At 38.4% G+C, this 22,180-nt stretch overlaps 1 protein-coding gene across 2 annotated transcripts in view; it reads right to left on the reverse strand.

Annotated features, from left to right (window-relative positions):
• The window catches only part of ankrd11 (ankyrin repeat domain 11), a 145,772-nt gene that overhangs the window by 34,040 nt on the left and 89,552 nt on the right, over window positions 1-22,180 (reverse strand). For both annotated transcript variants that reach the window (XM_079864978.1, XM_079864977.1), the window contains exon 3: window positions 1,479-1,624. In XM_079864978.1, the coding sequence (XP_079721104.1) occupies window positions 1,479-1,565 (87 nt within the window). In that variant the 5' untranslated portion in view covers window positions 1,566-1,624. The remainder of the gene's footprint in view (window positions 1-1,478; window positions 1,625-22,180) is intronic.

A 22,180-nucleotide genomic window follows, 5' to 3' on the forward strand; every position in this document is an offset into this window, starting at 1 on the left:
TGCAGTGGAAAACAACCTTCTACCACACTTATTAATTCCTTTTTTTTGTATACTGAGTGCTGTTTTCATGTTGTTCTTTGTGTTTTGTCTGCATTAATGAATCCTGGGATGGACGCCAATGAATCTCATTAATCTCCATGTTGAACAACCTCAAGATGGCTAAACCTCTTAACTAAGGATTGCCATATTCTCACAGTTTTGCCTATGTGAGGGTAAAAGGCGGTGCGCTGTATTATAGCTGTCGAGTTATGAAATCAGGCAGACTCGGGACACACTAAAGTATGCGGAGAAACAGCATGATTTACACAAATGACGTCAGAATTTATGCAAAACAAAGTCAAATGCTATCGTCTACGATACGATTTAACGATGTGCAATCTGACATTATCGAGCAAGTCTCTCACAAAAACACATCTAGATCGTGATTTAGTCTATTAAATGCATAAATAATGCCCTCAATATTCAGGATAAGGGGGCAAAAACACCTCTGTATGTCTTTTATACATCATTTAATATAGTTAATCACACGAAGAGTGCCGTTTTTTTCTCCAAATATCAGCACAATAACAAATGTGATATTGGTTTATACAACATTTCAATAAACAAGAAGTTAATATTATGCGACTTAACATTTTAGACACAACATTGCCTGTTTTTGCTCTATTTTGCCAATGAAAATAGTTCCGAACAAAACCACAGGACTGATTTGCGTCTCTGAGCAACACACGCTGTTTCATTACTGAATGAACGAATCGTTTGAATGAATGATTCAATGACTCGCTCATTAACATTGACTTAATTTATTAATTTTAGTCTCACATTTAAAGTATCTTTATATCAGTATTCAACGTTTTATGATTAAGACATCAAACATTATTTATGCATGTGTAACAGCAGGTTAAACCCTTTCATGTCCCTCTGATCTGCATTAAACTGTGTAAATGCATCTAAATGCCACTTCAGATGCAGCTTCTGTGTTTCCTCCGCATTACAAAGATGAATTTTGTTGATACTGATTTCATTTGATTGGTAACAGCCCTATAGTGTCTTATTATTCTAACTTAATTTATTTATTAAATGTAAGAATTTGACACAAAAGATGATGCATCCATTTAATTAGGTGGCTTTATAAAAGGTAAAAATGGCAATAAGAGGTGAAACAAAAAATCAATTTAAACCTATTGAAAAAGATAATTTCTGACCACAACACAGAACAAAGAATATTAAAAACTTCAGGAGTCAGATTTCCACAGCAAGATACCAACACAATAAACACACACACAAAATATCGTTATCGAGAAAATCCCAGAATTTTTGGCCAATATCGCACAGCAATGTGAATATGTAGCTCTTACGACATGACTTAGGATAAACCTTATTCAATGGGTTGCTACTTATCAGCTTAGAGAGGTTATAGGAGGTTGTACCAGCAGTGTGTGTGTGTGTGTGTGTGTGAATATAAAAGCAATTTTCCTCACCTTCTTCCCACCCTGCTTTTCCACCATGTCGGTGTTGAGTGGGAAGTCCTCCAGCTGGGGGGTTTTAGCACCCCCACCCTTGGGCATCGTTCAGCTATTGCCACGCCAAACCTCATTCACGCTTCCATCGCATCGTCATCGACCGTCTGTGAGACAGAGAGAAGAGAAGCACGCATTAGCACTTCACTGTCAAGCTCCTTTAAAGGTGCATTGTGTAATATTCAGGAGGATCTGTACTAGACAGAAATGCAATATCATAACTGTGTTTTCAGTGGTGTATAAAGACCTTACATAATGAAGCGTTATGTGTTTATTAGCTTAGGATGAGGCATTTCTCTCTACACACACCGCGGGTCCGCTTACATCGACATGTTCCTACGGTGGCCCTGAGCGGACAAACGCATTTCATCACTATGTTGTTCTTCATGATAAGAAGCGAGCTAAAGTCGGCGAATAAAACACTGACACAAAGATGAACAATATTCGCAATAACATATAGTTTTACTGAATATTAAAGTAAACATCATTTCTTAATTTATCTTGGTAAAGAAACCTCATTGTTTAACTTTTGACATCACTTCCTGTCGGCCACCGTAACTTCTGTTGGTTGCACTTCACAACCTCACCACTAGATGACGCTAAAAATCACACACTGCACCTTTAACTCAACACACAACGTTCTCTATTTTTCCCCCGCATTTTCTGCTTATTTGCAAAGCCATTTAATGCAATATATCTTCAAAAACAAATATCATTTAGGATACAGATCTCATAAGCTTAATAACAGTTTCTGAAGAGCTGAATTACATCTGTTAATGTTCTACATAGGGCTTTTAGATGGATCTAAACAGTAGTGAAAACTCAACAGTCGTCAGAAACTGTCACTATTATTATAAAATCACCTGATTAAAGCACACATCAGATTACCATCATAATGGGCATTTGGTTGCATTTTATTTTCACTTCTCATTTGTATAATACACATTTCTGGCATTTATAAATTACCATATAAATCTAATGACTTGCTATGGCAGAGGAGATGACAGCATCTCCCAGATTTTGAATGTGGGGCACATTAAAATAACCATTGTTAATTACACACAGAAACACAAAAATGTGTTAAAATCACTAGAAAAATTTATTATAATAATAATAATAATTACAGGCATAAATATTACTATTTTACACATCTATTTTCAATAAGGTAATATTTTCTAACAAAATTGTATTACTCTGTGCTCAAAAAACCATTGAGAATGAAAGATTTAAATGAATACACTAAAGCTTTATAAAGGAAATCCCACATTTAAAATGTTTCATCATAAAAAACTTACTTTTTGTAACATTCCAATTTATATAAAATCAGTCACTACCACAATTAGTCAAAATGTTGTACACTTGACAGCCCTACTGCCAACAAATGGCATAATTTATGTCTTCCATTGTGAGGATAATGTAGACCAGTTCATCTGATAACACTGATCTGCAATCAGTTGTAGAAAACTAAATCTTTTTTTCCCCATAAGGATAAATGACACATTCAATATATACGTTTAAATGCAACACCAACACTGTTCCAGAATCTGGATCGTTCCCCAGAATGCATTTGATCCAGTGAAAGAAGAAAACAATTACAAACACCAGCTAAGATTTTGACTGAGAGGCTTTGACTGCATTTCCATACACCCCCAGGTATTTGCAAATTTAAGCAAAACCTTTAAAAAAATCCCAATATAATAATAATAATAATAAAAATACTGTTTCTTTCCTCTTGTTTACAGTCCATAAATCAAGCATGGTGATTCAGAAGCTTATAAACAAAACAACAAACCGGACACAGTCACGTACACACAGATCAGAGCTCCCGGCAAACCGATAAGATAAAGATATAAAACACTAAAACGCAAGAGCACTGCAATTCATTAGCACTGCAGGGAGGAGACGGCTGCTGCACGAGATTACAGCGGAGAAATCAATTCGCTATAGCATTGCAAATAGTGCGCAGACAACCCATATCGATGCAAAGTTTTCACATCAAGGCTTTGACAATATGGTATTTTGAACAAATGCATTGGTTTAATGTCTATAATGGAGCACAGTCATCTTTTTCTACTCATTTGGGAGCAATTTCTATACTGAACGTTCCCACAGCACGGCTGTAGATCGAAGATGCCCTGTTGCAATTTTGCATGTGGGTTCACTTAGGAAACAAACAATCTCTATAATACACATTCAATTTGCAAGAAACGTCACGTGAACTGCAATCACACCCAAATGTTGTGAAAGTGCACATGACGAGTGACTTAATCACCCTCGACGGAGATCTGGAGGAGTTTAACCAAGATTAGGGCTGCACAATATTGGGAAAAAAACGTAACATTGTGATATTTTGTTATAAAAACAATTTCACCAGATGATTTGAATATAATTCAAAATCTATAATTGAAAATAATTAATCATTCTAGAATAACTGGGGTGGTTTTGTAGAGTGAATCTGCATAGAAAATTAGAAACAAATTGCAAATATGGATAATTGCATTGAATTAAGCAGAGCTTTATGTTTTCAAGAAAATCTAACTATAATCAGGTACAGCAATATAATAATCAAATGTAAAATAACAGTCTCCACTGCCTAAATGAAATGAAATATAATTAATACAATTTATCTTTTTTTAAAGGTCCAAAAGTCATTTTTTTCCTCTTTCTCTTTTGTTGTTTGATCACCATTAGACATAAAGGGACAGCAGCCTAATAAACCCGCTGCTGTTTGTGTTAAGACGAACGCACAGATCCAATATAATGATACGCATCCGTTTTCTTCCTCAATTGTTTACAACACATAACTGACTGTTTACGAGCATACTCGCCGAGATGGGCATTTTGACTTAAAACTAAAATATGTACGAATTTTGTAATAAAATATCCAAAAACCACGTGCACAGTGTGAAATATTTCCTGCAGTTGTGTACTTAATTTCCCAAAAGTTCCCAAAGATTTTTAATTTTAGAGAAATTCCAATTTTAAATAATGGCTCGTCCCTGTTCACTTGTCGCCTGTCAATGACGTAATATCCGCGTTATCCCTGGTTTCCGCTCGAACTGCCATAGTAACCATGGCGACAGACGTGGACAACTGTGTTACGTCTAGCGGCGCGCTCACGCTGTTGTTGTTTCATTCAAACATTATGGAGCATGGCAAGCAGACTTTGGGACAAAAGGAGAACTAAAACTAGGATCAATATCAGCGTGGCGTTTTTGGGATGCCGAGAGCTAGCGTCCGCGACTAACTTCGACTTGACAGAGTGCAAATGTACAGATGAGCAAATGTACATAAAACTAATCAATGTTATATAGCTCAACATGATGAAATGTTAGAATATGATCAAAATGCTAATGTTGATCTAGCTCACTGCTAATCTCATACAGACAAACAAACACATAGAACATTACAACTTTCAACTCACTCAAATGCAGTTTAGTGTGATAGTGTAGAGCAAGTGAAACAGCGCTGCGTTACCTCACAAGTTTCATTCGTCTAATAAACTGCCCTGTGTGAGTGTTAATTCAGCACTTGCGGGTAATTTAGTTCGGTAGATTGAAATGTCCTTATTTATATCCGCGGGACTCGCGTGTGGCGCTGATATCTGTCTCTCATTAGCATTCGCACCCTGCTTCATCCCACAGTCATGTTAAAAACATCAGTGTATTCACTCATCCATAAACATTATTAGATCCATCGGCATGACGACAAGTTCCATAATTCCGCTTATGCGTCATCAACCGACGCCTTTGATATTGTAAGAGGTCCCTAGCAGCAAAAAACCTACATATTGTAGCTTTAATTTTGTGCGCACGCGTCAGTCTAATGTGTATGGGTAATGATGCTTGGATCAACAAATATTTGTGTATGCTGAACAAAAAGCGTGTCATGAGGGCAGTTTGTGTGACTGCCCATTGCCTGGAAAACTGGCACTCACCACAGCCATCTCTCTATTCAAAGACAGCTATTTATATCTCCAGCTAACGTACCACACGCGCATACACACAATACTGCTCTTCTGTTGTCTCCCACACCTCGAAGTGGTCGAAAGGTCAGGCTCAAATGGGGATAAACAAATGTGGTGTGGAAGAGGCACACAAATATGTGCATGTGTTCTAGAACAAAACATGTCCAAACAACGATCAAAACCACCACAGGCCATTCAACTGCTTTTATATGTTAGCTCAGCTGTGAGATTCACAGTTCAACAGGCTGTTGAAATCTTCAAAAACAGTCCGTGCATGAACGTACATGAAGTATAATGCGTCTGCTTAAGGAATGTGCGTTTATGTGCACCCTGCTTGTGAACGTGTGTGTGTTCTGCAAGCGTTTCTGCAGGAAAAGAAACACACAGAGGACCGGCACCCAGAGAAGAAACACAACAACATCCATTCCAGAAACACGGCTCATTTCCTCTGCTTTCCAGCCCAATCAAAAGCTGCTGCGCATCTGCCATCAGTGTGGGTGCTTGTGTCAGACAAAGCGGGTTTTTTTTTGTTGTTGTTGCCTGCAGCCAGCTGTAATTCATCACATATGAGGTCTACTTTTAGCACTGTACTCTACTGTAGCTGGAGCAGACGACACAAGGCCTAATGCTGACTTCTCCCTGCATCCGTTTCCTTCTGCACAAACACACAACAGCAGCGAGAACACACAGTGTGTGTGCAAGTTTGGACATATTCCCTGCAGCGGTCTCGCATTCGTCTGAATCCAGGCTGATTGTTCAGGAACTTTCACCAAAGCAGACCTCAGTTTTCAAGACTGTATATATATATAGAGCCCTATGATTTCCGTGATGCAAAAAAACGCTCATAAAATTTTTGATGAATAAATAAAAAGCAGGTCACTACACTTAAATTAAATTGCACTATAGATTGGTGTCTGAGAACATTAAACAGCAAAAATATACGTTTTAAGCCTATATGAGGACATGAATGCATGAACTTCATCTCCAGAGCCACTCAGAGTCACTTCATCAGCATCTTACCGCTTCATTTGAGAAAAACTATCGGCATTTCATTAAAAACTCAAAGGTCTTCATCACAACCCTTCAAAATAAAAGCTCAGTTTAACTTGGGGAAAGTATGACAGAAATATACTACCATTGTAGAGTAGAATTTAGCTACATCTCAATGTAATAATACTAACATTAAAGGTATAGAGGGGGATTTTCCCGAATTTTAGAAAAGAACCGCCCTCTCCACTTTTTTGAAAAAATGCACATGCGCAACACTCTACCTGCTCCCGAGAGGGAACGCCTATTAAACGTATGCACGAGCTAATCATAGCTTACATTAACTTTTACTAGCAGTGATTTTAAATGGATTTCTCCAAATAGCATGCCAAACTTTACCTGTCAAGTAGAAACTTCGCGACTGAGGCATTAGTGGGAAGCCCAACCTGTGTTTTGAGCACACACCATCGTGTGAATCGTGTGCAGGAGCACGTACGACGGCCTTACGTAAACATATCACCAGAATGATTGACACTTAGGAGGACCAATAGTCTTGATGATCCACCCAGAAAAAGAAAATCCTCTGCTATACCTTTAATAAAAACTAATTATTATTATTACAAATATTTTTTTGAGCAGCATTTTGTTTGACAAAAAAAGTTTGAGAATTTCTTAGAAATTAAATTAAACCATTAAAATAGTATCCAGAAAACAAACAGAATTTGGTAAAAAATAAAACCGAATTTGAGAAAAATATAAAACGTATTTCATAGTAAATTTTTGTTAAACCTTTGATAGATTGTTGTGTTGTTTCATGCTTTCAATTAATTAGACATGCTTTTTGATTACTAGAATTTAACCAGTCCGGAAAAAAAGAAATTTGGGAAAAAATAAAACAGATTTCACAGTTCCCTATACGTAGAGCAGAAAAAGTTGACATGTCCTAACCAGGTGCAATGTGATATGAAACATGGTATCGAAATTTTCGTATCACAACATCTCTAGTCTTTATTGGAGAGATCGCAGGCTCCACATACAGACTCAACCGCTGCATTTTTCCAGCTATAGATGATGGGCTGATAGATAGGCCTTGTTAGTGGATGGCTGGCTCTGGGTCATGGGATTAGTCTGGGAGGAATGTTGGCCCTCTCGGTTTGCTGAGGCTGACCCTGGGTCAGTGGTTAGACAGCGAGCCTGCTGACGGGGCAGTCCTGCCTTTGCTCCGCCGGGAACACAAAGCTCCCTCTAATCTCCTGCTTCCACCGGCCCGTCACAAGCACATGTGCAAACTACACAGATTCAGATAGGAAAACAAACCAACATAACATGGCTGTTCTTTCAGAGAAAAATAAGACTATAAAACACTATAACACTTTACTTTATGTATAATGCATTATAAAAGTGTTTTTTAATTTTAGAGGTCGACTGATTGATCGGCCGGCTGATTTTTGGCATTTTTTAATGAATCGGCATCGATTGTGCTGCAAATTAGGCCAATTATTAGGCGGGCGTAATCATCTAAAAGTTTATTTGACAGTTTTGATGACCTGTATACCGTATACATTATTATTTTTGTTATATACAAGTGCACTGATTGGAGAGGCTTGTGTTGTTCAATAAATGCTTAATTTAAGCAATTTTCTGTATTAATTCTTATTAATGGTTAGATTTTATGAGATGCATTATAAAAGTATTTTTAATGCATTAATTATGCCTTGTAATGCACCTTACAATGCATTGTATAGTCTCATGAATAACTGTAATAATACATTATAAAACTTATCTAATCATTGAACACACCTTTAGAAAGTGCAATACACTAAAACACATGATAAATAACACTAAATAACCAATTTCAGAATCTGCAAATATTATAATGCATTTTAACTTTGGATACAATTATTTATGAAAAGATTTTATGCATTATTGTACATTGTGAATACCTTTATAATGCATCATACATAAGGGCTTTAAGTAAAGTGATACCAAAAATATGTTTGCTGCATGACACATGCTCGCACAAATGCAGTATCGCCAGATCTACAGGAGCCGCCAGAAAAGACTAAACGCAAAGCACACTGCATGTTTTTATGCTCAAACGAGTCAGTATTCTCACGTCTGAGATCACGTCTCATGCATCGAATTATTAGTGACATTACAGTGATCATTTTGGGAATATTGTCTTAATCTTATAAAGACAGTCAGCCAATTTCTGATGCATAGATATGGTCTTTAAAATTGGGGGGGGGGGGGGGGGAATGAGATATACATTTTTATTAATAAAAAAATGAGAAATAAATGAAACAAATATTTATTAATAATATATAAACATTTTTTTTTTTAGATATGTTTATTTGAAATATGTATTTTTAAAAAAAGAATTAAAATAAATATAAATTAAAAATAGGCTTTATATCGGCAACCCTGATCTCTAAAGATATCGGCATTGGCCATCAAAAAACCAGTATCGCTCGACCACTGGCCACATTATAGTTTAGTCAGCACATATAATCATAACAGCATTTCCAGCCATTTCCTGTCAGCATGTTTGGAGAGACATTGAGACGAAATGCCTCTGCACCTTAACTCTCAGCTCAAACTAATATTTCTCCACGCATCGATCAATAGTGATCCTCCCTCTGCGGTCACACAGGGGCCATCGCAGTGTGTTGCCTCGGTCCAGTTCTTCCTCATTCCTCACACAATCGCTGCTGCACAGTATGAGTATTATGGGCTGCTTTGGAAACGGTTCCTCCTGCTGAGATAAAAGGGCCCACAATGCTCCAGTTCTGCACCATGGTAACGTCGGGCGATGTCATCACGTTCACTGGTGTTTAGTGCATCTGTCAGTCAGCGGAAAAGAGCCGCACTGCATCTAGTCAGCGTGGAAATGAGAGTGTGTGTGTGTTCATGTGCATCACATGAGCTCTGGCCTCTTTCCTGGTGTCTACAGTGACATCACAACTGCTCGAGGTCGTCCTCATCTCAGAAACATCCACAAACAACAGACCAATCAGCTGTAAAGGTCGCATTAGACATCAGGATTGTCCATCATTTTGACGGACAGGGCCATAAAGTTCCGTCATAATCTATAATTACCCATAATTCTTATGATAATAAGGGGATTTAATAGGCTGTTTTTGTTCACATTTTCATTTTTATTCACGAACTTACAGGAAATGCGTATAGGCTAGATTCTGCATTTATTTATTTATGAAGAGAAAGCTGAACACAGACTGTGTGTCACTTTTCAGGTTTCATCATGAATGTCTAATAAATCGCAATAAGCTTTGTGCTTTGTTACTTTCTGATATGAAACAAAATCTCAGCTTTCAAATTCTGTCTTTTTTTCCCCACAAAATTCAAACAAATGAAGTTAACGTGATAAATTCCTTCCTCTTTACTACGTTACAGAACGAAATAAACATGAATGAACATGAAAAAAATTTTGAAAGATATTTCGTATAGAAAGATGTCTCATGTAATCACTCAATCAGTGTTTCAATCACAGAAATACCTCAATAAAACAGCTTGTAAACAACGTTACGTATCTCAGAAAAGCCATTTGTTGACCATTAACTTGATAGTCAGCAAGAGCGAACTCGCCACCAAGTGGACGGGGTGAGCATTACAGTTACAAGTTACAATACATTAGCCTCAGTGTAATCTGTCAAAATTACAGATGGCTTTCAGATTTTTCCGTCACTGCAAAAAAATGTTTTGGTTAACACGAGCTCTGGGTCAGTATCACTGCTAACAGAAGACATTTTCAAACCAATCAGCTTTCTTTTGGTTTGCATTACCAATTTGAACAAACCTAATCTGCATAGTGAGTTTCTTCTCCCTCACGCCCAACTCCCGATCGCGAGGATTCCTATTGGAATTAGGGCTGTCAAAATGGCTGAAAAGCTAAATTCAAATTTATTTCTTAAATATTACCAAAATTCAAATTATATTCGAATTGTAAAGGCAATATGTTAGAGGAAAAAAGTACTGTAATGTCTCCTATGTCCACAAGAGGGCGCAAGCAATAAGAGTGCAATAAGCAAATGTAAACCAAATCGAGCATCGCATCTTTTATTGAAATTGAAATTTTAAAGTGCATTAACTTTTGAAACAATTGTTCTTAAATCAAACATAATTTCCTTAATGTACATGCAATGAAAAAATAGTGCATTAAACTGTGTAAGTGCATCAGTAACTTAAGAAAACACGCCAAGCGTAATGTAACGTTACTACATGAACACAAAAGGGCAAACTGACATTCAGAAACACTCACTTCTACTCACTACATCTACATATTGTTCGTCAAAATTTATTGGGTTTTCGTCAGCAGGAAGCCTTTTCCCGCCATTTTTCAAACGAACAACACACCTACTGGATAAGCTAACAAAACGCTTCAGCTACGCAATCGTCATGTCTCGCGCGCCTCTTGCACGCGAAATGGTTTTTGCATTTGATGTGCAGGTTTTTTTTAAACAAAAATTCCACGAATATTCAAAATTCGAATTATTATGTGACGGCGCTAATTGGAATGGGTGGATTTTGACAGCACCTTAAGCTCTACTTCACCAAACTCAACCAGCACATGCATCTTTTTGCACCAGTGTAGTTGCATCCGGAACATGGACATGTGTCGGGTACAAGCGTGTCGCACAAGTCCTGAAAAGTGAAGCCAAAATGTCTCGATCACCCCCTGGTGGCTGGTACCATTATAACTCATAAACCCAGAGTCTCGATCGCCCCCTGGTGGCTGGTCCCAGTACAGCTCATAAACCCAGAGTCTCGATCGCCCCCTGGTGGCTGGTACCATTATAACTCATAAACCCAGAGTCTCGATCGCCCCCTGGTGGCTGGTCCCAGTACAGCTCATAAACCCAGAGTCTCGATCGCCCCCTGGTGGCTGGTACCATTATAACTCATAAACCCAGAGTCTCGATCGCCCCCTGGTGGCTGGTCCCAGTACAGCTCATAAACCCAGAGTCTCGATCGCCCCCCGGTGGCTGGTCCCAGTATAGCTCATAAACCCAGAGTCTCGATCGCCCCCCGGTGGCTGGTCCCAGTATAGCTCATAAACCCTGCCTCTCCATGAAGTCTAATGGGGCGCGAGGGAAACTAAACAACCAAATTACACTTCAAATACATTTTTTGTAGATGTTTTCGGGAATGTGACGTCATGATTGACAGCTGTGATTGACAGCTTCTCTAAACGAAGTATCACTGAGGCACCAACAGACTTTTTGGGGAGAGATTGGAGCTTCAACTTCAATTTCTACATTGCAATAACTATTTATTTCACACCGACATGAGTTATTCTGCAGTAAACTGTACTAACCGTTTCTGCGAGGGTGTGTGTGAGTGTGTGTGGGCGGAACCTTGATATCGCGGCTCCACTTCACATTCAACTACTGCGCAGAATCAGGTCCCAAATCAGCGCCATATTTGGACTTTGGTGGCTTTACGGTTCCACAATGGAAGAGACAGAAGATGCGTCGTCCATCTTTTTTTACAGTCTATGGTGGGGTATAACGAGGGCCTTGATGGTTCCCAGGTGTTGCTGAGAGCAGTTTAATGAACGGATCTCCGAGGCGTGGCGCGTTCGCTCTGAGCTCTGGTGCTGTAACAGCCTATTTACATTTCATATAAGAGCGGCCGCCACGCCGAGCCCTGTTTGGTGTGCAAATAAAGCAGCGCTGAGGGCAGCCGGGCCCACTGCCGTTTCCAGGCAACGGTGGGATGGGATGGCGGAGCAGACCCTGACCCACACCAATTCATTTGATTAGAGGCTTTTGTGCCGAGAGGAAAGAAGACAAACAAGAGGAGAAGAGAGGCGGCAGGCCACGCTTTTCTTCCTGCAGTTTCCCTTTATTATTCCACAGTGACGTGAGGAGGCTGTATGTATGTGTCTGTCGTGCTGTTTTCACTAAATAAATAAATAAAAGAAAATAGACGAAAGTGCTATAGTGGTGAAGGAATAGCAGTGGTATTCTGGGAATGTGTAGTTGCTAATGAAGAAGCCCAAATGGAAGCAGCGCCTGTAAAAAAGCCTTATGCTTTTAATTGCATTTTGAATCATATTCTAAATAAAAGGTTGAGTTTACACAGGCTAATTTGATCATGCTTTCTGTTAGCAATAATAGTAACTTCAGCACTTATTAACATTACCTTATTTAAAGTAGGGCTTGGCGATATGGCCAAAAATAATCATCAAAATATTTTGTCCCATATCATAAGGTAGGCTATTTGATATTTACTACGATTAATTTACCATTAATGGGGAAGGAAATGCTTTCCACGTATTTGTTAGACCTTGAGAATCAATGTAAAATTTAAATATTCACAATTAAATTCACCTTTTAATTTAGGGCCCCATTAAATCCATTTCATTTTCCCCCTAAATTCTGTTTCCATTTAAAAACAGAAAAACAGGGAGGGGGGGGGGGGTAATCGGCAAATATATGTTCATTTTTAGAGATGCACCGATTGATCGGCTCGTGACCGGAATTGGCCGATTTTCACGTGATCGGCCATGACCGGCGACCGGCCGGTCAGTCTGACATATGCCGATTTTATGCCGGTCAAATGCACTCGGGCGCCGCATGATTAACCTTTTGAGCGGTGCGGTCTCATATATGGGATTTTTATTTCTGTGCCCCTGAGAGTACGGCGCCACATTTAGGATGTTCAGTGACGTCGCATAACTGCCAGATTCAAACTGTGCTTTGGCGCGTTGGTTGGCGCTGAGCCAGAGTCGGACGCGTTCAGCGCTTTCATATATCACAACTAAGCAGTGTTTTCAACCTCATAATGTTTATTTTAGGTTTCAGATATTTAAATACACATAAGTAAAACAATACATTTGGAGTTTGTAAAATACACACTGATGTCTGTGGAAGCAGCAATAACAATCTATTTAAATATAATTTGCCGACGTGTTATTCATATCAGACAAACATAGTGGAAGTAACTATAAAGTTTACAATATTCTTCTCAGTTCACCGGCCACTTTCTTGCATTTATTTCGGGAGAAACTGATGAATTCACGTGCTGTAAATCCGACTGACAGGACAACATTGCGGCGCCCATCTCATGTTATATAGATCAAGATTATTTATAAAGGTTTTTAAACGACCAAACACACTCACTTACACGTATTTGAGAAATATCAGATAGGCTAGTTGATGACATGGTAAGCAAGTTTGTGAATACTTTGAATAAAAAAGGAAAAGCGAAATAAAAGCGACACATCTGTCATACAGTATTATTGTGGCTGCGGTGTATCGCGTGACGCGTCGCCATGGAAACATTAAAGGGAACCTTCGCCTTGAAAAAACTCACTCTGGGGGTGGGGGGTGAGGGGAGGGGGTGTCAGTTAGAATATTTTAAACTTACGCGTGAAAGGGTTAAAGAAAAGATCGAAAATAAATATTTGTGTGTGCTGTAAAGTGGTTAGAAAAAAATTAAATCGGAATCGGCTCAAATCGGTATCGGCAGGTCAAACTCAATGAAAAATCGGAATTCGGAATCGGCCTAGAAAATTGTAATCGGTGCATCTCTATTCATTTTCAATGTTATCGTATCGGCAGATATTTTCAATGTTATCGGTATCGGCAGATATTTTCAATGTTATCGGTATCGGCAGATATTTTCAATGTTATCGGTATCGGGCAATAAATGTTCATTTTCAGTGTTATCGGTATCGGCAGATATACGTTCATTTTCAATGTTATCAGTATCGGCAGATATTTTCAATGTTATCGGTATCGGCAGATATACGTTCATTTTCAATGTTATCGGTATTGGCAGATATATGTTAATTTTCAACGTTATCGGTATCGGCAGATATGTTAATTTTCAATGTTATCGGTATCGGCAGATATATGTTCATTTTCAATGTTATCGGTATCGGCAGATATATGTTCATTTTCAATGTTATCGATATATGTTCATTTTTAATGTTATCGGCCCGATAAGAAATTTAGCCGATATATTAAAGCTGATAAATAAGGAATTATGGAATTGCTTGAAATATGATTAGAATCACTCTGAAAAGGGAAAATCCAGTTAAGTGCAACATGTGCAGCTACATAAAGTTATAATGAGATCATTATAATTGTGTGCTTGGGACGTGGCTTTTAATATTGAGACTTTTGGTTTTTGTAATCAGGCTCTCAAAAATTATATAAAAATAAAAATGTATCGGCCAATATATCGATTATCGGCTTTCAAATATAAAGAATTATTGGTTATCGGACAAAATTTTCATGTCTCGGCATCCCTAAAAATAACTGCTTCAAAATTCACTATTGGTGTGTGTAATTAACGTTACGTCATGTTTACCACAGGCTTTATTGAACACATAAATCGAAAAACCCAATTATAAAAACCCAATAGGATATTCTCGAAGGAATTGGTCTCCAGGGGTCTGGTGTCAAACCTGCACCACTTTATTGCTATTAAAAGTCGGTGGGATTGGAGGAGGAGATGCTCTCATGGAAACGGACTGGAAATCCGCAAAACTACAATTTTGGTCATTAAACACATTCCAAAGAATTCCACAGAGAAATCAACATGGAAAATGTGACAAAAGTGCACAGATTCAATGCGGGCCACCAACTGAGGCAACTTCGAAATCACTCGCTCATTTCTGAGGGCGAGGTGAAAGTGTACACAGACTCTGACTCAACACTCTCCCTCAATCCGGACATGTTATTCTCCAACCAGAGACATGTCTTTATCTCTCTCTCTCTCCATCGCTTATACTCCTCCCTCCTCTGTTTCACATGCAGAAATAGATCCGACTATCTCAGAGACAAACAGAGAACTGGGAAAAGATCATAGCTGACACGCATACATACGCGATATGCACACGTCTTGTTGCCTAGCAACGCATGAGCAGGGGCACGTGTTTCTGAGCGAAGCGAGAGAGAAACGGGGAGGAGGAGGACCGGAGCACTAATGAACATGTGTGGACATACAGTCAAACCAAAATGTATTCAGACACCTTCAACATTTCTCACATTATCATGGTTTATTCGCTCTAGTTTAGAAAATAGAAATAAAATATGAGAAGAACTGATATTTCACTGGTTTTGTCCATCCTTCTGTTAGACTGTCTCACACATGAATTATGTTGAATATCTGTCAGCTGTTAAATTTAACTACACAATTAGAGAACAATTTAGGCAAACAAATTACCAAGCAATGCTTCATTTTGTTCAGTCTGTGGTGTAAAAAGATCGCATTAGCAATTAAAAAATAAACACTTCAGCAAAACATGCTCATGTCAAAGTGTCTGAATAATTTTTGGTCCCAAATTTGTGTACATTTTACTGGTAGTCACTGTATGAAGAATATTTGGGTTTAATATGTCAGAGTTTACTTTATTTTGCTCTCCTCACTTACATAAATGAACTATAGTGTCCTGCACACACTAGTAAAAAAAAAATAATCAAAAATTATATCTGGTGTCTGAAATAATTTTTGGTTTGACTGTAAATGCAAGTGTGGAAAACCTTTAGCACGGACAAGTTTCCCATCTTAATTCTGCTCACATCTGGTATCCACAACATGCAGATTACACCTGGTATCACGTGTCTCAAACGCATCATGTGACTACTTGCATATTGAGTCCTAAAACTACAGTATTGTTGCGACAACGAATCCTCAAAATACTGGCAGAGCCACTGCTTTTCAAAGGGTATTATTGAAGAAATCACATGAACAAAGTACTATTCTTTGCTGCACCCAAGGTTTAAATACAAATATGCAATAAAACATTTTAAATGAACAACAACGATGACTTAACCTTTCAGTTTTCCCATCTTTCCAGCTCAATTTGATGTTAGTGCATTTTGGGTTATCAAAATAAAGCCTTCGTATTGCGACGCTCAATGGTTTCAAGAGAAATGACTGAGGTATTGTGACAACCCCATTGGGGACATTGTCATATTTCAGTGCATTTGTATGCAGGGCTGTTGTGATGTGTTGATAAATCAAGGAAACATCACAAAACGAGAGCTGATTGTTAGAATAATAACATTCCTCCCCACTGATTTTCAAGGCAAACGCCTGTGGCGGCTTATGTAAGCATCGTGCACATTAGCAACTGATTTTTATATGCCTGGTTGTAGGTTAATCCTACAGTGAATCTACAGCCGCCATGTTGTGGAAAAACTAGATAATAATCAGGGAGGCCTGAATCTCAGAGAGAGAGAAAAAACCCTAAACACACACAGTCCACAGTTACGGTCAGCCAAACCACTTTCCCTTAGAGACTTCTTGCAAAATGTGAATGGTTTTCATCACTTATGCCTGGCTGCAAAACCAAAACAACAAACGGTAAGCATGTTTACAACGGCTGTCTAAATGCTTTGAAACGAGTGCTGCGTGTATGAGAGCTCTTATCCAATGAGAGAAGCTTGCAGATTGATGGATCTGTGTTACATGGAGGGGGTGGGGAGCTTTTTCAGACGTTATTTTCCTCACACTCTAAAAAAAAACTTGGGTTATTTTGTTCTACCTTAATCTGGGTTAAGCCTTTTGGGTGCATTTTTGGGGTAAACAACCCAATTTTTTGGTAGTTTTTGTGTTAACCACAAATCCTGGGTCAGACGTAACATCCCAGTGTTTTGGGTAGTTTCCGTGTTACTCAGATCCTGGGTCAGACGTAACAACCCAATATTTTGGGTAGTTTCCGTGTTACCCAGATCCTGGGTCAGACGTAACAACGCAGAGATTGAGTTATTTACTGCAGGCTTTTTGCGAGAGAGAAGTGCAGCTCCGTCAAATTGGTGCGTCTTCAGTAAAATACAGGTTTGTGTACATTTTTTGTATCTATAAATTCGTTATTGTTCTGTATATCGTTTAATTTTAAGCAAAACAACATACAGGGGTGCGATGGAAACGCCTGATCCCTTGCATAAAATTTATTCAAAAACTATATATAAATGCTTAGAAAGTTGAATTATGTCCTCAGAACTGTACACTGATTGTTTATGGACAGGTTATGGAGTCACAGCATATTTCGGCTACGAGTGAAACGCAGGGCGGCGTCTGAAGTTTTCCGTTACGGTGGAAACGGGACAACAGAGACTGGTCCATTACACTTGAATTACTTCTAAATATTTAATTTTTACTTCTAATATTTGTTAAATGAGCTTAAATGTAGGCAATATGTATTTAAAACTAATAAGCTATACTGTAAAATATGATAAAAAAAAATGAAGGAATTATCATGCAAACCAGTGGTTGTGTGGAGTAAAAAAAAAAAAAATTAAACGTTTAGAGTTCATGCATGAAGTAAAATAATTAAAGACAGTTAGTACCATAGTAAAAATTAATCAACCTAGTATGATGGGTAAAAATTAACCCAACATGTGTTCTGTCCTATATTTACCCAGCCCATGGGTTGAAAACAACCCAAATTGAGTTTTCAACTCACATTTGCTAATCAAACAGTGAAGATCATTTCAGCGGTCAGCAATGTAAAGATCATGATGAAAAATGTGAATACTCTTACTTTCCTCCAGTGAGAGAGCAGATGGAGGGATAACATGAAGAGGACGGAGCAGGATCCCTATAATATATTATGAGCATAACCTGGGTCCTCATATTGACAGGACGGATTAGTCCTGAGAGAAGATTCGCACATAAAGAGACCTGTACAAGGCAGCTACACACCGCTCAAGTTAATGAAGCCATTTGTCACTTGCTTCCAGTCCCTGCATATAAACACAGGGTCTGAAATTAACTTTGTGCCACACCTGCCAATGTGTTAAGTGAATTGAGAAAATGTATTGTCCATTTAGGTTGAGACAATCCCAAAGTTTCAGTCGAAACCAATTCCAGTCAAGTTCACAATTCTCCCAACAGATTTTGGTAACACTGAAGTTTAGGCACCAAATTCTCACTATTAACTAATTGCTTATTAGCATGCATTTTACTAGGATATTAGCTGTTTATTAGTACTTATAAAGCACCTTATTCTGTATGACCATGTTCTACATCCCTTAATCCTAAACTTAACAACTACTGTTTCTTACTCACTATTAATAAGCAGTAATTAGGAGTATATTGAGACAAGTCACAGTTAATAGTAAGAACTGGACCCTAATCTGAAGTGTGACCAAAATTTCAATATTAAAGTGAAAAATAATATACAACTGAATACTGTAGGGTAAAAAAAAGGAATATTTAAATGAAACTATTGCACACACCACAGTATTTCTCAGCCAAAAAGCATTGCTTTTTAATTAAACGGTCAGTAATAAAAAAAGGACTGAGCATTTTTCCCTTTTGGTTAGTATTGTAGTTTGATAAATATTAATAATAATGAAGAGTGACAGGTCTATAAGGCTGCATTTATACTGTAAGGGCCAATGCATTGACATTTTGACTTTTTTGTTAATATTTGGAGTTATACATGAACGAACAACTTTCAATTCCCACAATGACTGAATTCGACTGAAACAGGCCTAGAATTAGTTAACTTCTGTAGATTTTCTACATCAGAACAAAAATTATGCATGCTGTCAAAGGTGACAAACTGCAGCAAATCTGAGCTGTGAATGTGTTCAGCACATAAGAGCATGTATGCATTACAACACAGCTGAGAAATCACATGCATAACACACTTCGTGACAGGCACTGCATGCTTTTCCAGCAACACACTTTTGTGTGCCCAAGAGCATGACACTACAGTGGCAAAAAACAAACGCAAGCCTTGCCAGAGCAGCCATGCAGTGCCATAGGCCATGCCAAGCCAAATCATGTCACAGTAACTCGTAACTCGTGAGCGAGGGCGGGTGGGACGCCGCATGCTGCTTCATCTTTCATTCAGTGTGCTGCACTCAGGCTCTCAGAAATATCAGTCTACAGATCCAAATATTGGTGTTATTGCAACAATTCAAGAGGACAAATAACCATAGCACACAAATGAACTAATGCAATCTCATTCAAATGAAGAAACATCAAGTATGAAGGTCAAAGGACACGCTCATACTGCAAACCTTAGTGTTCAATTCTGATTTATTGTTCATATTCATTTCTTTCATTATTTAAACTGCCTTTTGACTGGATAAGAACTGAACTGGATTATGACATCTGTTTTCTGCAGAGCTGCTTTATAGATGAACTCATAATAACGTCATAATTAATGAACTTTACACAGATATTGAACTGAATCAACACTGACCTGAAATTTTTTGGAGCTGCTTTAAAGCGTCCTTGAGCTTGGGAAAGGCACTATATAAATTAAACACATTATTATTAAAGCAGAATTGAATTCTGATTGCATTATTGATCATTATTTTCCTGTTTATCACTGTAAAGCAGCATTGAAACAACTGGTATTGTATAAAGCGCTGTATGAATAGAGGTGACTTGACGTGGTCACAGTCCCAGTCCTGAAATGACCCGCATGTGCAAAACAGAAATATAGCACGCAACACTGTCACTCGTGAGTAAATATGGAGGCCACTGAAGTCAGCGTTTATGCATTCATTTATAAGGCGACGTGCTGCGAAAGCTAGTGGATTCACGCACAGGCGATGAGGATGAAGAAGACGAGGATAAGGAGAGAGAGCAAAGTTTCTCTCGTATAGTTTCACTGGTTTAGAGCTGTCATCATAACACTTATGAGATATAATATCTCACGGTTCCTCCTCTGACTACCTTCGCTGCCATCTTCCACATTAACCAAGTGACCAAAAAACTACAGGTGTGTAAAATTGCAATTTTAGTGTCAAGTCGCATAATTTTGGATATGGCTGTTTAGAGTTTGCATTACAAAACATCGGCCCTGTATCTGAATTAGGACCATATATGCATGCATGCGCTCATGCTGTTCAAATAGTTATGTAAAAACAGATCTGAGTAACATGAGCGAGCAAAAAAAAAAAAAAAAGATGATTTGGGCCACTTCTGAATGTAGCCAAATATTCAGCTGAAATGTAGAGCCATTTAAAACTGAACCAAAAGACAAGCGAATGCCTGTATAATCCAAACCCAGAACTGCTGTCCACCTCCGCTGACGCCCTTGGATAGCTGGCATGCTAATGCATTAATGTGAATCTTTATGTGTTTATGGGATAAAACAGATACATTTATAGTTTATATTTACTTTACTTAATTTGTGTGGGAGGAATTTAGTCTCAAAATGATTGGCACACGCATGCATGTTCACATAATCAAAGCAAAATACAGTTTCTAAAACTGTGTAAAGATTCAAAAACCTCAACCGTGATAGTTACATCTCTTGATGGGGAAATGCATGTAAACCAAAGATGTTCAGGTGAGAGTTGTTGAAGTGAAAGGCAGTGGATAACAGCAGGGCACAGGAGTGTCGAGAGCGCCTGTCATCTGTGCCCCGAGGCTGGGCCGCAGGCTCCACGGTCAGACTTCAACACAGGGACTACCAAACAACCAATCACACACACACACACACACTCTCTAAGAATGCAGCACTTCTGAAATTAAAGGTTCTATGACTGCGCTGCAATGCTAACAGTCACATGGCTACACGGTCAGTCTTCAACACAAGGACTCCCAAACAACCAATCACTCTAGTGTATACACACATACACACACAGTCCAGCTGTTAATGTTAGCACACTTACTAAATAGTTAACTTATCCAGTCTGTTCCTCGTGAAGCCATGTGACTGTTGGCTTAAGTGCATCGCAACACGGTCATAGAACCTTTCATTTTGTGTGTGTGTGTGTGTGTGTGTGTGTGTGTGTGTGTGTGTGTGTCATTCACAAACGAAATGAAAGGTTCTATGACTGCGTTGCGATGCACTTGAGCCAGCAGTCACATGGCTTCACGAGGAACAGACTGGATAAGTTAACTATTTAGTAAATGTGCTAACAGTAACAGCTGGACTGTCAGCATGTTAAAAGCCTCTGAGAACGTTATCATTTCTAAGCTTAACCCCTTCAAAGTGTCACTTTTGATTCGTTGTAACAATAAATTATTAGTATTGCTGGAACTAAACAGGACTGCATTTAATAATAAAGCATTATATTGTAATAAAAATACTGTATATTGCATTAAAGGGCCTTATGAAATGTAACTAACTGAAATAGTGAAATACTGGTGAAGTGACTCTCGGATGATGTTCATGTCTTCATAATAAGCGAGACGGCAGATGCTGAAAACACCTGATTAAAAGTGTGTAGTAAATGAAACCATCTTTTTGTGTGGTTTAATATTCACAAACACTGATCCATAAATCACGATTTGATGTAGTGTACAACCTTTTGATTTATTCGTCTAAATTTTGCCATGATAGAGAACATTTTTATGAGCGGATTCAGCGATTCCACCTGCGTTTTACACCTCGTGGACTTAAAAATGTAAAAGAGTAAACTGTGTCTTTGAATTGACTTTGTGACAACCGTTTTTATTATCAATTTTGGTTTTATATTTGGTGTCTGGTAAACATGACCTTAAGACCTCAAGTTTCCTTAAGACCGACTCAACTAGCTGCATATGGACAAACTAAACTAAAGCAGAACCACCATTATACCAGAACAAATCTCATGATTAATGAATGTCTGGGTCCAGACAGACTTCATAGCCATTGGCTAACAGAGCAGTTGCCGGAGGATCCCTAAAAAGTGTGTATAAGCTGAGGATTGGTGGGTGAAACCGGATCCTCGAACGCAGACGACACACAGCAAACACACCCTTTATTCCAGTGCACTCC

This window comes from Squalius cephalus (genome assembly GCF_949319135.1).
Source record: "Squalius cephalus genome assembly, chromosome: 3".
NCBI classification, from domain to species: Eukaryota; Metazoa; Chordata; class Actinopteri; order Cypriniformes; family Leuciscidae; genus Squalius; species Squalius cephalus.